At 33.7% G+C, this 13,108-nt stretch overlaps 2 protein-coding genes across 4 annotated transcripts in view; one reads left to right on the top strand and one right to left on the bottom strand.

Annotated features, from left to right (window-relative positions):
* LOC142353457 (CCR4-NOT transcription complex subunit 1-like) overlaps positions 1-13,108 on the bottom strand; it is a 279,900-nt gene that overhangs the window by 254,186 nt on the left and 12,606 nt on the right. The window lies entirely within an intron of this gene.
* LOC142352792 (uncharacterized) overlaps positions 1-13,108 on the top strand; it is a 34,803-nt gene that overhangs the window by 20,879 nt on the left and 816 nt on the right. For both annotated transcript variants that reach the window (XM_075404901.1, XM_075404900.1), the window contains 4 exons: positions 2,241-2,481; positions 9,485-9,672; positions 12,047-12,277; positions 12,954-13,056. In XM_075404901.1, the coding sequence (XP_075261016.1) occupies positions 2,241-2,481; positions 9,485-9,672; positions 12,047-12,277; positions 12,954-13,056 (763 nt within the window). The remainder of the gene's footprint in view (positions 1-2,240; positions 2,482-9,484; positions 9,673-12,046; positions 12,278-12,953; positions 13,057-13,108) is intronic.

The raw sequence follows: 13,108 nt of genomic DNA, 5'->3' as shown, positions 1-13,108 counted from the left end.
GATGGTTTAGTTCGGAACATAATTTTCAAAGCAATTAAAAAAATTTGATGTTTGTCACAAGAAATGCAAAAAAATGCGTGATAGTAAAATTTTGAATACCACTCCGTTGACTGTACCAATCATGCTGTAACCTATAAAACCTTAAAGGAAGTTACCCGGCCCCTAGGGCTAGATAAACTCAAATTAAGACAAAAACTTCCAAAAAATTTAAAATTGCAAATTCTACAAAAAAATGCTAAAAGATGTTATATTAAAACGTTGAAAACGGTTCTATTATCAAACTTTTTTAAAAAAATCATTTATCTGGCCCTATAGGAGGTTTTTGGGCCCCTGAGGCTGAAAAAAACTAATAAAAATCACGATTTTTGCAAAAAAAAACAAAAGAACTGCAAATTATATCAGATAAATGTTGAAAACGATTCCATTACCACTAGAAACCATGCAGTAACTTAACTTATAATCCAGCACCAGATGAGGTTTTTTGACACCTATGGTTAAAAAACTCAAAAGAAACAGAACTTTCAAAGAACTTGCAAAAACTTGTAAAGTTTAGTATAAATTCGCTTGTTTATGATTGGAGTACCAATACATATAGCTCTCAAAATAACCATTTAAAGTAATTAGGTCTTATAAAAGACCTTTTGTCGACATCTACAAACCTCAATTGGAGACTGGATCGACAAAAAACTAAAAAAAAATTAACAAAAATGCGAAAAAGTGCAGCATTGATACCCGCTGATTTTTAGCTGTTTATCCCGTTTTTGAAAGCTCAAGGCCATGAAAAATGTGTGAATACATCTTACAAAAAAAGAGAGCACCATTACAATCAAATTCTTGGATTGCAAAAAGACAGAGAGAGCACCAATGCGCTCCATTTATTGGATTGTAAAAAAAACAGAGCACCAATGCAATCAAATTCTTGCATTGTAATTAAGCGAATCATACTTGGGCAGGGTAATCGCAAATCACTACCTAACAATATCTAAAGCATATGAAAGAAAAAAGAAGAGTTGTTTTTTTTAGATTCATGTAGTTTCTGCAAAACCTATGTTTGAGCGGAAAAAGCTTATTCTTGTACGCTTACAGTATCCACTGGAGTATATACAGAGGACTGAAAAGCTAAAAGGTCTTTTTCTAGCCATCAAAAACCCACTTGAAGCTGCTGAACTGATCACATGATTTCAAATGTCTTGGTGAGTTTTTTACCACTCAGAGTGCAATGCACTGTTGTTTTAAGAGCTTTTTGAGCATTCTTGATTTTTTCCATGGTCAACTATATGGTTGCCAAGTTACCATAAACTCAATATATCGCTTGGATGTGATTGTCAAGAAAGTTTTATGGTGGTCAACCCTGGAAAATCGGAAAATTCTTCCACTGATTTTTGGATTTTTCTCACTATGGATGGGTTTTTGTTTGGTATCACTCGCAATCATATTTGGCAAAAATTTATTTTGAGAAAAATTGAATGTTGAAGTATTTCTAAAAAAAAACAGTTGAGTTCCCTTACTAAATTTCGTTGGAGTTTTGCGGGTCAGATATAGTGAACGATGATTGTAAATTTTGATGATCTGCTAGATATGTGAGAATGCAAATTATTTCAGTAGTGAACAGAAGGAAAACAAGTAAGTTTATCCAGCTCATTGTTGATGCTTATTTGACTTCATCATTATCAATTTTTCATCACTTTTCACAAAATTATCCTAAGATTCATCCTCTGTTTTACTTGTACCCAGTCATTTCTTCAGACATCTCATTAAAAACTGATCGTCTCAATTTGACTAAGATCCGAGAGCAGAGATCTGCTCCAAATGAGCACCATAAACGGATCATAGCAACCGTTCTATGTCATATACGTTTTCATAGAATCATTTAGAAAACATTGAATGATCATACTAAGAAGTTTTTAATGTCTTATATGGAACCATAAATGATTTTCTATGAGTTTGGTTTTTAAGATTGATGGTCCCGTGATGTAGAATCATTCCTGTAATATTCAACGCATCCAAAAGTATATAGCGCGCATTATTAATATTTATATTTATCCCAAGTCATCGCTTTGCTCAAATTTTATAATTTAAAGTTGACTAATATTCTAAGTTTTCTTAAATTTGTCCGATCTTTCCCAAATTGAAATTTTACCAGTTTTTTCGCCTCGCAATTTTATTGCGATCATTCAAAACTGTTCCAAAGTTATCCATCCGTCCTCTAAAATTTGGTCTTAATTGTTCTCTGTATTCAGATCTGTCGTGCGGCACTATGACCTTCAAAGTTACACTCGCACTGGCGACAAGTGGAATATCCCGACCAGAGGAAGTGGAAATTCCAACTCTGGCACTGCCACTCCGATGGCTGCGGGTGGAGGTGGTGGATCTAGCCAGCGTCAGTTTGGAACTGAAGATCACAGACTTGGATTCTTGCCGATAGGTCCAGAAGTGCATGATGATGTTAGGAGTCGAAAGGATGATCACCCGTTCCTTCAAGTAAGAATTCAAAAATTTCCCAGAATTCTTAGAACGCTTCTGATGTGAAAAATATTTTAAAATACCTTTTTTTTGAAGTGATAATTATATTATGAAAATATTTGTTAATATTTTTTATTAAAATTGACGGTTTCTACGTTTGATGCATTTGATGCTGTAATGCAGAAGAAACGGAGTGATTTAAAGTGTGGTTTGTGGAATTTGCTGTCTATATTACTGATTCCGAGCGGCAGGGGTCCTGCGCTCTTTTGATGTGAATTTTCCCAAATTGTTGAAAAAGAAAAGAAATCTTTGAGATAATCAAAAATTCTGACGAAATTTTTATGATGGTCAAAGAATATTATTTCAACAAATTTTAAGAAATAAAAAACATAGCAGGACAAGTCCTGACGTACAATTCAAAGAATTTTCATTGACTAAAAAAACAAACCTAAAACGGACTATGAATGGATTGGAAAAACCATTTAGAAAAAAAATCAAATCCAAAAAATTGAAAAAACAGTAAAAATCAAAGTGAAATTGCCGCATGTGAACAAAAAAACCACTAGCGAGAAATCAAATTTTTGTTCAAACACCATTTTCGCACTCTACTTTAAAATTAGAGCGAAAAAATTTCACGCCGCAAAACCACTCGCTTTTTCGCTCCATTTCCTGTTTCGGCGTGACCAAAATCACTACTCCAAAAAGAAGCGCCCCAATACAATTCAAATTCTTTGAATTGTAAAAATCAGCATGTCTCTACTACAAATTTAAAAGGGTATGAAAAGGGTAAAAGGCCATCTTTGCCATCATATTTTGCGAAACCGTTTTCAGAACCCTAGCGAAGATCGGTTATTTATTATGAAACATTTATTTTGCTTCTTTCTGGCAAAATTGACTATCTGGTATGGTTTTACAGGACTCTTGCAAAGAAAAGTTATTTTCCAAGATCATGCGAATTTTTGGTTAATGATCGGTTATCTTGTATGATACAGAAAGAGTAATGACTTTGCTGTAAATAGTTGCATAACGTACGGTTGTCTTGATATATTTTTTTATGGTTCGTTCCGACCAATCTCTACTGTCACAAGTTCTTAATTGTTAACTATATTTGTTTTTTTGGCATCAAGTTCCAAGAGCTGGGTATAATTGTTCCGATCCCACTTGTGGGGGAAGGAATTATATACTCAAATGGGTTTTTTACAATTCAAAGAAATTGAATTATATTGCGGCGCTGTCTTTTTTACGACTCGAAGAGGAGTATTGGAGAAGTCCTTTTTTTAAATCAATTTTATTGGATTGATTTTTGAAGCGGGAAATAAAACGCGTGAAAAAAATTTGAGTGATTTTGGTGCTGAACGAAAGTGAAGAGCGGAGCGAAAAGAGAGTAATTTGGGTTCATACCGCCGTTTTTGAGAGAGCAAGAAATTGATGTGTGAAAAAATTTTCTCTTAGCGAGCGAAATTTTTTTTGTTCACGTGCGGCTTTTAAAAGCAGTTTTTTGCAGCATTTGATGGTTATGTGGTTTGATTATGATATTTTATTAGTTATAGGCTTGTTTTTATTGGAATTGAATGTTTCAAGTCGTAAATTTCAGTTTATTGCTATTTTGGAGGTTTTTGACCAGTTTTGCTGATTTTTAAACAAAATTTAATGACCTTTTTGCCTATTTTTTGTTTTATTGCTTTAAGTGGGATTTGAATAGAAGCTTGTTACTTGCACAATATTCGGATACCAATTGGCTAAAGTTCTCTTGGTATATATCATTTTATTCTTAGGAAAATTGACAGAAACATTGAGAGATTTTAAACCATTTTTTTTATTTTTTTTGCAGTTTTTCTTTTAAAATCTTAGACAAGTTTTTTTAAGCCTATTTTGACTAGCCCATTGTTTTGCAGGCTTTCATTGCTCTAATTGCAGAGGAACGTTATTGGACTGTAAGTTTCCTTGTCTTATTTAAAAAAGTCATTAATTTTTTCTAGTTTTTTTCAATTTGTTTTAAGTTTTTGAATGCCGTTTCTATTCTTCCTCAAATTTCTGGTGGCATTTGTAGAGGATCAAGTTTCACAATAGTTGTTGTAGTTGTTTAGTCATAAGTATGGGTAATTTTCTCCTTCGAGTCGTTTCCGGTATTCTTCCGGCTATGCTTTTTTTAAGATCTGTTCACACATTTCATCATTTTTGAAGTCAAATTGGAGTATTGATTTTGGTCACGCCGAAACAGGAAATGGAGCAAAAAAGCGAGTGGTTTTGCGGCGCAAAATTTTTTCGTTCTTATTTTTAAGTACAGTGAGAAAACGGTGTTTGAAAAAAAATGCCTTCTCGCTACTGTTTTTTGTGCGCATGCGGCAATTTTACTTTGATTTTTCTGGTTTTTTTTTATTTTTTGGATTGGATTTTCTCAAAGTGTTTGAATCAATCCATTCATAGTCCATTCTGGTCTTAGTTTTTTGGTTCAACAAATTTGCATTTCGGGCTATTGGTTTTTTGTCCACATGCGGCATTTTGAGTTTGACTTTGTTTTTATTTTTTTTATCTAATTTTTTTAGAAATGTATTTCCCAATTCACTCATAGTCCGTTTTAGGTCTAGTTTTTTTGTTAAGTCAATGAAAATTTTTTGAAATGTACGTCAGGACTTGTCCTGCTATGTTTTTTCGTTCATACAGTTTCGGCCGATCGATATATTCATCGTCGATAAATGTGAGTGGTATCATTAAAAAAACTAATCCAGCGTGGAATTCGAAACTAAAAAGATTTTTTAAAATTTCGTTTATTTTCAATGAGTTATCGAGAGCTGAAGTTTTGTGTGAACATGGGATCTTTGGAATGATTGTTCACTTTTAGTGTAATTTTTCTTCAAATTAAGATATTTTTTTATTGAAATATTAATTCAAAATTACATTTCAGGCCACAAAATGAAACAATCTTGAGATTACAATAGGTGAAAAGCGATAAAAAGAATAATTCTAGTCTCATAAAGAAGTTTACTATCGGAAAACAATTGACTTCTATTTCACAGCTCATTTTTAGAAAAGTTTTTATTTTTTTTGTTTTCTTGGGTCACCGAGCAACAAGCCACTTTTCATATCTAGTTTCCTTTAATAAAACACTTGATTCACTGTCAAATGGAGACCAATGAACATAAAATTTTTTTTCAAGAAATTTCTGTTTTTTGGCCTCGACTATGAGTTTTCGTAATTTTAATTGAAGTTTTGATTTTTTTGAGCTTTCACTAAGTTTTGGAGTCATATGCAATTTTCTTGTTCATTAAAAGTGCAATAGATTTTAAAATGAACAATAAGTGAACCTATCTAGAGCTTTCAGTGGACAGCTAACGGCTGTTAAGCCCTTAAAATAATTTTCAAGAAATTTTTCAATTAACGGATAATAAACTTATTTCCGTTAATTGCAAGTCAGTCTCAGTACACAGGGCCCCTTCTTTTCTAGTGCAACAATAATTAATCTGGTTAGCTGTTTTATCTTCTAGTTATTTGTTTTATGACTGATATGCGACAAGTTTTCAAAAGAATTTTTTATTATTATTGGTTCCTCTTGAACTCTTATCACTTTATCCTGATATTGATAGTTCCCATTGGTTTAAAGAAGACGTTCGCTGGATTATGGATAAAGCTTTCAGAGAAAAGCTTTTGGTTTAAATGGCTTCGACACTTCCTGCTTGCACTTTTCTACTGAACTTTTGGATTTTGCCTAGATTTATTGTTGTTTCCTTAGTCATAAGCCTTATTGTGACGTCCTATTGAGTACCTAAGCATGAAAATATCTTTGCCCTCAAATTGAGGCATATGCTCCAATTGAGCGTGTTGAGTGACTTCTGCTGAAAGCTATTGAATTTAATGGCTGTTCCGAGAAATTTTTGAAAATTAACCAATCTTAAACTTATATTCGTGAGCTGCAAGTCAGTCTCAGTATTTTTTGGACCGCTTTTTTTCTAATTCAACCGAAATCAATCTATATAACGGTTTTATCTTCTAACTATTGGTGTTCTGACTTCGATGCACAATTTTTTTAGTCTTTGATAATTTTTTTCGTAATATTGTTTCCTTTTGGAATCTTATTTTATTATCCTTATATTGATAGTTGCATTGGCTTAGAGATGATATTGAACATGTATAATTTTTCAGGGAATAACTTATGGTTTAAACGGCTTTGACACTTTCATCTCGCACCTTTCTATTGAATTTTAGGATTTTGTCTGTATTTTGTTGTTTTTTTATTAGCTATGACTTATTGTAATGTATTATTGATGACTTATGAATGACCAACATTTTTTTGCTTTGTCGAAGCATAATTTAGGGTATTTATTTGCTTTCGTTGAAAGCTATTGAATTTAATGGCGTTAATACTACGGGTTTTCGCAAGCAACTCTTGGTTTTAACGTATTTGTTCATGTTTGTTAACTTTTGGAGTCAAATCGTTAAAAAATATTCCCATTGCTGTTAAAAAATTATTTGAAAGTAGAAAAGATCCTTATCGAAAATATCATTTTTTAATGACTTCGAATTTTTTCTCGCCCATTTTTTTTGTTTGAATTTGTTGTTCTTTGCTTTTTTCATTTAGGTAGCAATAAGAAGCTGAACGGTCTCATTAGCCTTGTATATGAGGATTGAATAAATGATGATACCCGAAGCGGTCAGTTTGATGCGAATAACCTTAAAGTTAATGATGTTATCCAATTTTGAGATTTTTCAAGGATTTTTCAATTTTTTCAGTTTTTGATCTTTTCAACAGCTTGTAACTTAATCTCATCATTGACAGATCCCATTCTTGTATTTTAAAAATTAACGTCTTTACTGATATTATGACCTAACTGATATTTTGTTTGTTGGACAATATGCGTTTTTATAAAAGTTATGTGCGTGTTGTGTTTTTATTTCTTTTCTCTTCCTTTAGCACAATCGCGTAATAACAGATCCCAATGATTTTCAAATTTGGCCCAAGTGAACTTCTTTATTCATTCAGTATAGTGTTAGCTTAATTAGTATGTATAGAAATGGAAATAAAAATACATAATTTTCAGATAACAGGTAATGATTTTAATGGCTTCATTAATTTGTGTTTTGGCAATGTTTGCAATTTTTTTCGTAATTTTTTAGTTTTTTTTGCATTTTTAGTCCGTTCCGATGGCTTAATCTAACCAGAGACAGGTTCTTTTGGTTTCATTATAATTTTTTGGCAAATTTATCAAAAAATATTTTGTTAAAAGCTAATTGTTTTTAAGACTTTTGAAATTATTTGATTTAAAAATTGTTGATTGATTTTTGAGTTTCGCCTCATTATTTCTTCATTTTGTCTACTCGTTACCTAGTCTCATTAACCTCATCTGATGTGTACTCAGGAAAAAAAAATTTGTACAGTTAAAAAATTTTACGTTGTTATTAGGTGCCTTTAAATTAAGATAATGAGTTTTTGCTGTGAAATTTTGTTTTTGTTGCTTTTTGTTCTTGTTTTTTTTCTCGCAGACTTTTTAATGGCAGATCTTGTGGTAATGAGGCTTGGCATTTTTTAAATCAATTATCATCTTGGTTTTGCAACGATTTTGTAAAACGCAAGCATTTGATTACTTTTGATTACCTCTTTGTCAAAAATGTAAGTCAAAAGAGAGTGAGGTCAAAAATGTAGATGAGCGCGGGTCGGAACATCATGTGGGAACGCACATTAACGAGCCTCCTTGTTGTTTGAAGGAGCAAAGACAAAAATTGTTCTGATGTCTATGTGAAATCGAGTTTTCTGGGACTTAAATTTCATGTTCATCATCTGATTAAATAACTGCTCGATCTTGCTTCATTACTTGCGTATAATGGCAGAAAATACGCTATCATACGCTATCAAAAAACACGCTATAGAAAAACCGTTTGAGCAAAACAAGATGAGATGGGAAATTTTGTTTTAATGTTTAGCCAAAATTCTTGTCCATCAAAGTTTTTTCACCATTCGTCTTTTTGAAAGTTTTACAAGACTAAAGTTTATCTTGACAGCATCATGCAAGACTTTATCTTATCTCATCAATCTTTTGTGTAAGACTTTATCTTATCTCATCGTGTAAGACTTTATCTTATCTCATCAATCTTATCTCATCAAGACTTTATCTTATCTCATCATATCTTATTTCCTATTGTAAAAGATATTATCATTAAGACGCCGAATCCTCTTGTTGGAACCCAAGAAAATGTTAAGAGATCTTCAAGTTAAAAAATTTCTGTTTAATCAAAAAATTCACATCTTGTTCAGTAATGTAACATAGTCGGTGGCAATCAATTACGGTTGTTATGCAAAAATTGCCGAAAATGGTAAATTATTACAAAAAAAGATGATGAGAAGAAGAGTCCTAAAACTTCTGTAAAATGGCCTTTTAAAAGTAGTCTTGTGATTGCTTTAGACCACTCACCCAAAAAGCACAGTAATGGTGTAACTTTGAATAAATCAGTATTCCATAACTTTTGAGGAAAACGGTTTTTGAACAGAATCGGTCTTCTAAACTAAAAAATTCTCTAAGAAGGAAACTCCACAATGAATGCAAAAGAGATGTAAAAACAGAAAAAATAGCAATTTTTATCCCTAGCAAAGAACAGAAGAGTGAGCCACTCACAATCATTTGAAAAAATGAAACGACGTCAACATTTTAGCAAGTACAAAATTTTTAGAGCGTGGAGCTTGTTAAGCAATTTGGTCAGTTAGTGCGGGAAAGAGTTACAATTCTTCAAAAAAAATATAACGATGCCCAATTTTGAAAAAAATGCCAAATTATTTGAGCTAGACTAGTAAAATAAATGCCCCTTTAGACTCGAGTTTATTACCGGTTTTGTTGAGTAGCACTGATACATGACAAACGTACTTGGCTAAGTGGTAATTTTCCTGCTTAATAACCTGATATTATTCTTTATTGAAGTGACTCCCTTTTGATGTAGAATCTTGCTATTTTTTGGAAGGTGTTCTATTAGGTAATGTAGGAGAATGAATGTAGGAACTGTCAGTTTTTGGAATTGTTCTTTTTTGCCGTTTCAGGATACTAAGCGTACTCCCCGCCACCGTGCCAGTGTAGAGCCCTTCCACCCCTGGGGTCGTCCGGGTGCAGGAGCCCCTCTCTACCAATGGCAGCCCCCCAATCCAAGCCCACAATTGAAGACGAAAGTGGCAGGCAAATTCAAACAAGACTTCTACAATCTAGACTGGGAACAGAACAATGACAATAGGTTAACCTCGTTTCTATAGTTTGTTCTCAACTTATGTTCCATTTTCAAACACATCAAAGCTAAAGAAAACAACTTTAAAACTGTAAAGTTGAACTTCAGTCAGTATTTAGTTCAACTTCAGAAAGCTATTGAATAATAGCTGTGGCCCAATTGTTATTCACATTGGTACTTTTTGTGAATGTTTACTTTCGGTCGTCACTTTTTGTGAAATAGAGGTCGAAAGAGTAAAATATCGCAAATTTGTTCCGACTGAACATTGCTTTTGTGGCAGGTACCAACACAATCTAAGGATTTCAGAATTTGGGAATAATTTTGATTTATAATGTCCTGGAAAGCCGATTTCAAATAACGTATTTCAACGTTTGCTCTTTTGCTTTTTTGCTCTTCATGCTACCAAGCTAAAATTCATGCGACCAAGCTTGTATTCCGAAAAACAAAATTGGCGTTAGTAGTTGATTAATTGAAAGTGGCAAATGCTGGCTCAATTTTCATCGTCTGTGAAATTTATTATATCGGTACAAAAAAACTACCCATGATTCTTTTCAAAACTGCTTGGCGATATATGGAACATAAAATCATGACAGCTGACTCAAAACAGGAAATTAATTATACCAATTGCAGCAACAGCACGTTCGTTTAGATTTTTTAAAAAAAGACTTCAGCAAAAAGCCCGATTGTAATTGTCATTTCTACGTTAATCAGAAGCATGGCTATCGGCAGCTCCTTTTTTGTTCCTAATCTCGACCTACGTTTTGAGTTTTCAAACGAACGATTTCCGAGCAGCAGCAAAGTATCAACTTATTGTTCTAATATATGGAAACGTAGATAAAAGTTCATTTTCAATCATTTTAATCCAATTAACAGACCATGGTACATTTTTCTTCTGCGAGGAAATACAATAATGCACCACAAGCACCTGAAGGACAAAATCGTGCAAGCATGTACACAGTAAACATATCACCGTGGTGCAAACAGAGAAAAACTTTGTTTTCCAAGAGCAACTCAATGACGATTGAGATGCATTTAACAAGTTATAGAGCCAGTCAACCGGCAACTTCGGGACCTTTCCCATTTGTGCCTCCTCCCCATCTTAGTGGGTGCATACTATTTGCCCAGACGCACGTGCCACATAAAAACAAAATGATTTACTACGTAATGGCAAGTGCTTTGTAACTGGGGGTACATAAAGTAAGGGGAGGGCACAAACTAAAAAAATCTCAATTTTTAATGTAGATGTCACTTCTCCCCTGCGACATGCCTCAAATCGAATGCAACGAAAAAATGCGGCAATGCCTTGAGGACAGAATGACAAATTATATTTGCAGTACTCTCTCACTGGCCCTTGAAGCGTTTGGCGGTTTTTCCTCAAAATATCAATAGCTCAAAGAATCTAGAGTCGGCCTGGGCATAGAGATTTGAAAACAGCTTTGCGGCCTGGGTCAACCACCATGAATCTTCAGCCATAATGATAATATCAAAAAATGCTTTTCTCTGATAATCAATGCTCGCTCACTTTTATTAATTGCTCTCAAACGAAGTTTGTAGCAATTATATTAGTCCTGTCGGTCTTTTTTTTAATGCGATTTTTCCTTTGAACAATTATTCGTCTGACGCATTTGACTTTTCGTCCTCACAAACTTACGCCCCTTCAATTAAACTAAAGCTAGCCTCACTAAACGGTGCCTAGCTACTGACAAAGCCAAACCGCTCACCGGTCGTTTGAGAGCAATTCGCCCGACGTTAGTCGGTTATGTTACAAACATCTTAGAAAGTCGCTTCAAACTCAAGATACATATCGAAGACTCCATTGTGTGGCCGATCTTTGATAAATTAATGATCCGATTGCGTGGGTTCTCAATCAATCCCAGGCTGAGGTCCCAGACCCAAAGTCGATATGTCCAGACCCAAATGAAAGGGGGGAGGGGTGTCGTGCGTTCAAAGTTACACGGTCTGGATAGAAAAATGAAAGCACGAAAGTCTAGACATAGGCAATACTTAACGCACCAATAGTCTGGATAAAAACGCACAGATTTTCAATTTTAGAGCGCACGAATTCTGGATCGCAACGTACGAAAGTCTGGACATAGGTACTTTCCGTCTGGGACGGGATGAACATATCGACTTTCGGTCTGGCACCTCAACCTGAGATGTATAGAACATACATATTATTTGTGAAGACTCGATTGCCATTTTCCCCAAAACGCTTGCTGGATAATTTTGCAAGCTGATATAAAATTCATGAATTAAAATTTCGAGAATTAATTTAACCTATTTATACATACAAAACCTTTAACCCTCCTACTTAAATTAGGACCACATATTTTCTAAGAAATAATGTTTAATTTGTTGAATAACCGTCGAATCAAAAACTTAGGTTTGACGATGGAAAGCGAAATTACCTGAGCGAATTGAAAAGCGACATGGTGGCACATGAGAGGCGGAAGCAGCAGGTGGAAGAGCAACAGAGGAAGGAATCCGCCCTGGATCTGGCTGAGAAGATCCGCCAGTTGGATGCCAGTGGATATCCAAAGCGGGCTATGAATGGGGAGGTTTTGGGCGAACCCAGAAACTTGTCGGATATATCCAGACACAAATTAGACGTCAGGTATCAATCAGAATTAATCACTGGGTTTTCAGGGTTTTTGGATTTCTTTACGTTTTTGTGAGCCTACTTGCTTTTATATAGCAATACATAAGCCTTATTTTAAAAATTTATGAGCCTAGATTTTCAAACCAATGGTTCGAAAGGTTAATTGCGAGTAGAAGTCGGAAAATTAAAGTTAAATGTTTCTGTATGCATTTAAAAATATTAAAAAAAAACAAATTTTCTGAATTTCATATCCAAAATATATTCTCAAGAATTAGCAAAGTTGTTGTTTGTAAGTGAAGAAAATTTGTAGCGTAAATATTCGAAGTGTAGCAATTGGTTACGGGTTCCGTTAGTATGGACTAATGTAAGTTCAAGTTCTTTAGATAACTAATTTAATTTGTTTTTAAATTTTACATAATGATACATTCTCAACTGTACATTAACATCACCTCTACCATTTGCATTTTCTTCTAAAGTGTATTCGAGGAAATTAACAATATTTTTTTCATATGTACAATAAAGGTTTTAAATGTATATTGTGATTGATCTGCAAGATCTGGTATTTCAGAATCAGGATATTTCACTCACTTTTTACATTGATCTCATTTTTAACTTTGAATTTTCGAGATTACTGAAAAAAACTGAAATAAAGCTCCATGGTTACTGATTCTGGATGCGAATACGTTTTTAGGTACCCTAACCCCCTCGTGGCCAAATCCTATCACGACTTCCTCAGTGGACAAATTCAGGAAAGAGATGCAATTGGTCATAGACAACATCAAAGAGATATGCAGGTTTAGTTTATTAATAAATTAGTTATAAAGTACTATTTAATTTTTTTTCACA

Source organism: Convolutriloba macropyga, chromosome 14 (genome assembly GCF_964194025.1).
Source record: "Convolutriloba macropyga chromosome 14, txConMacr16.3, whole genome shotgun sequence".
Lineage (NCBI taxonomy): Eukaryota > Metazoa > Xenacoelomorpha > Acoela > Convolutidae > Convolutriloba > Convolutriloba macropyga.
This window is presented reverse-complemented; position numbering and strand designations above follow the sequence as displayed.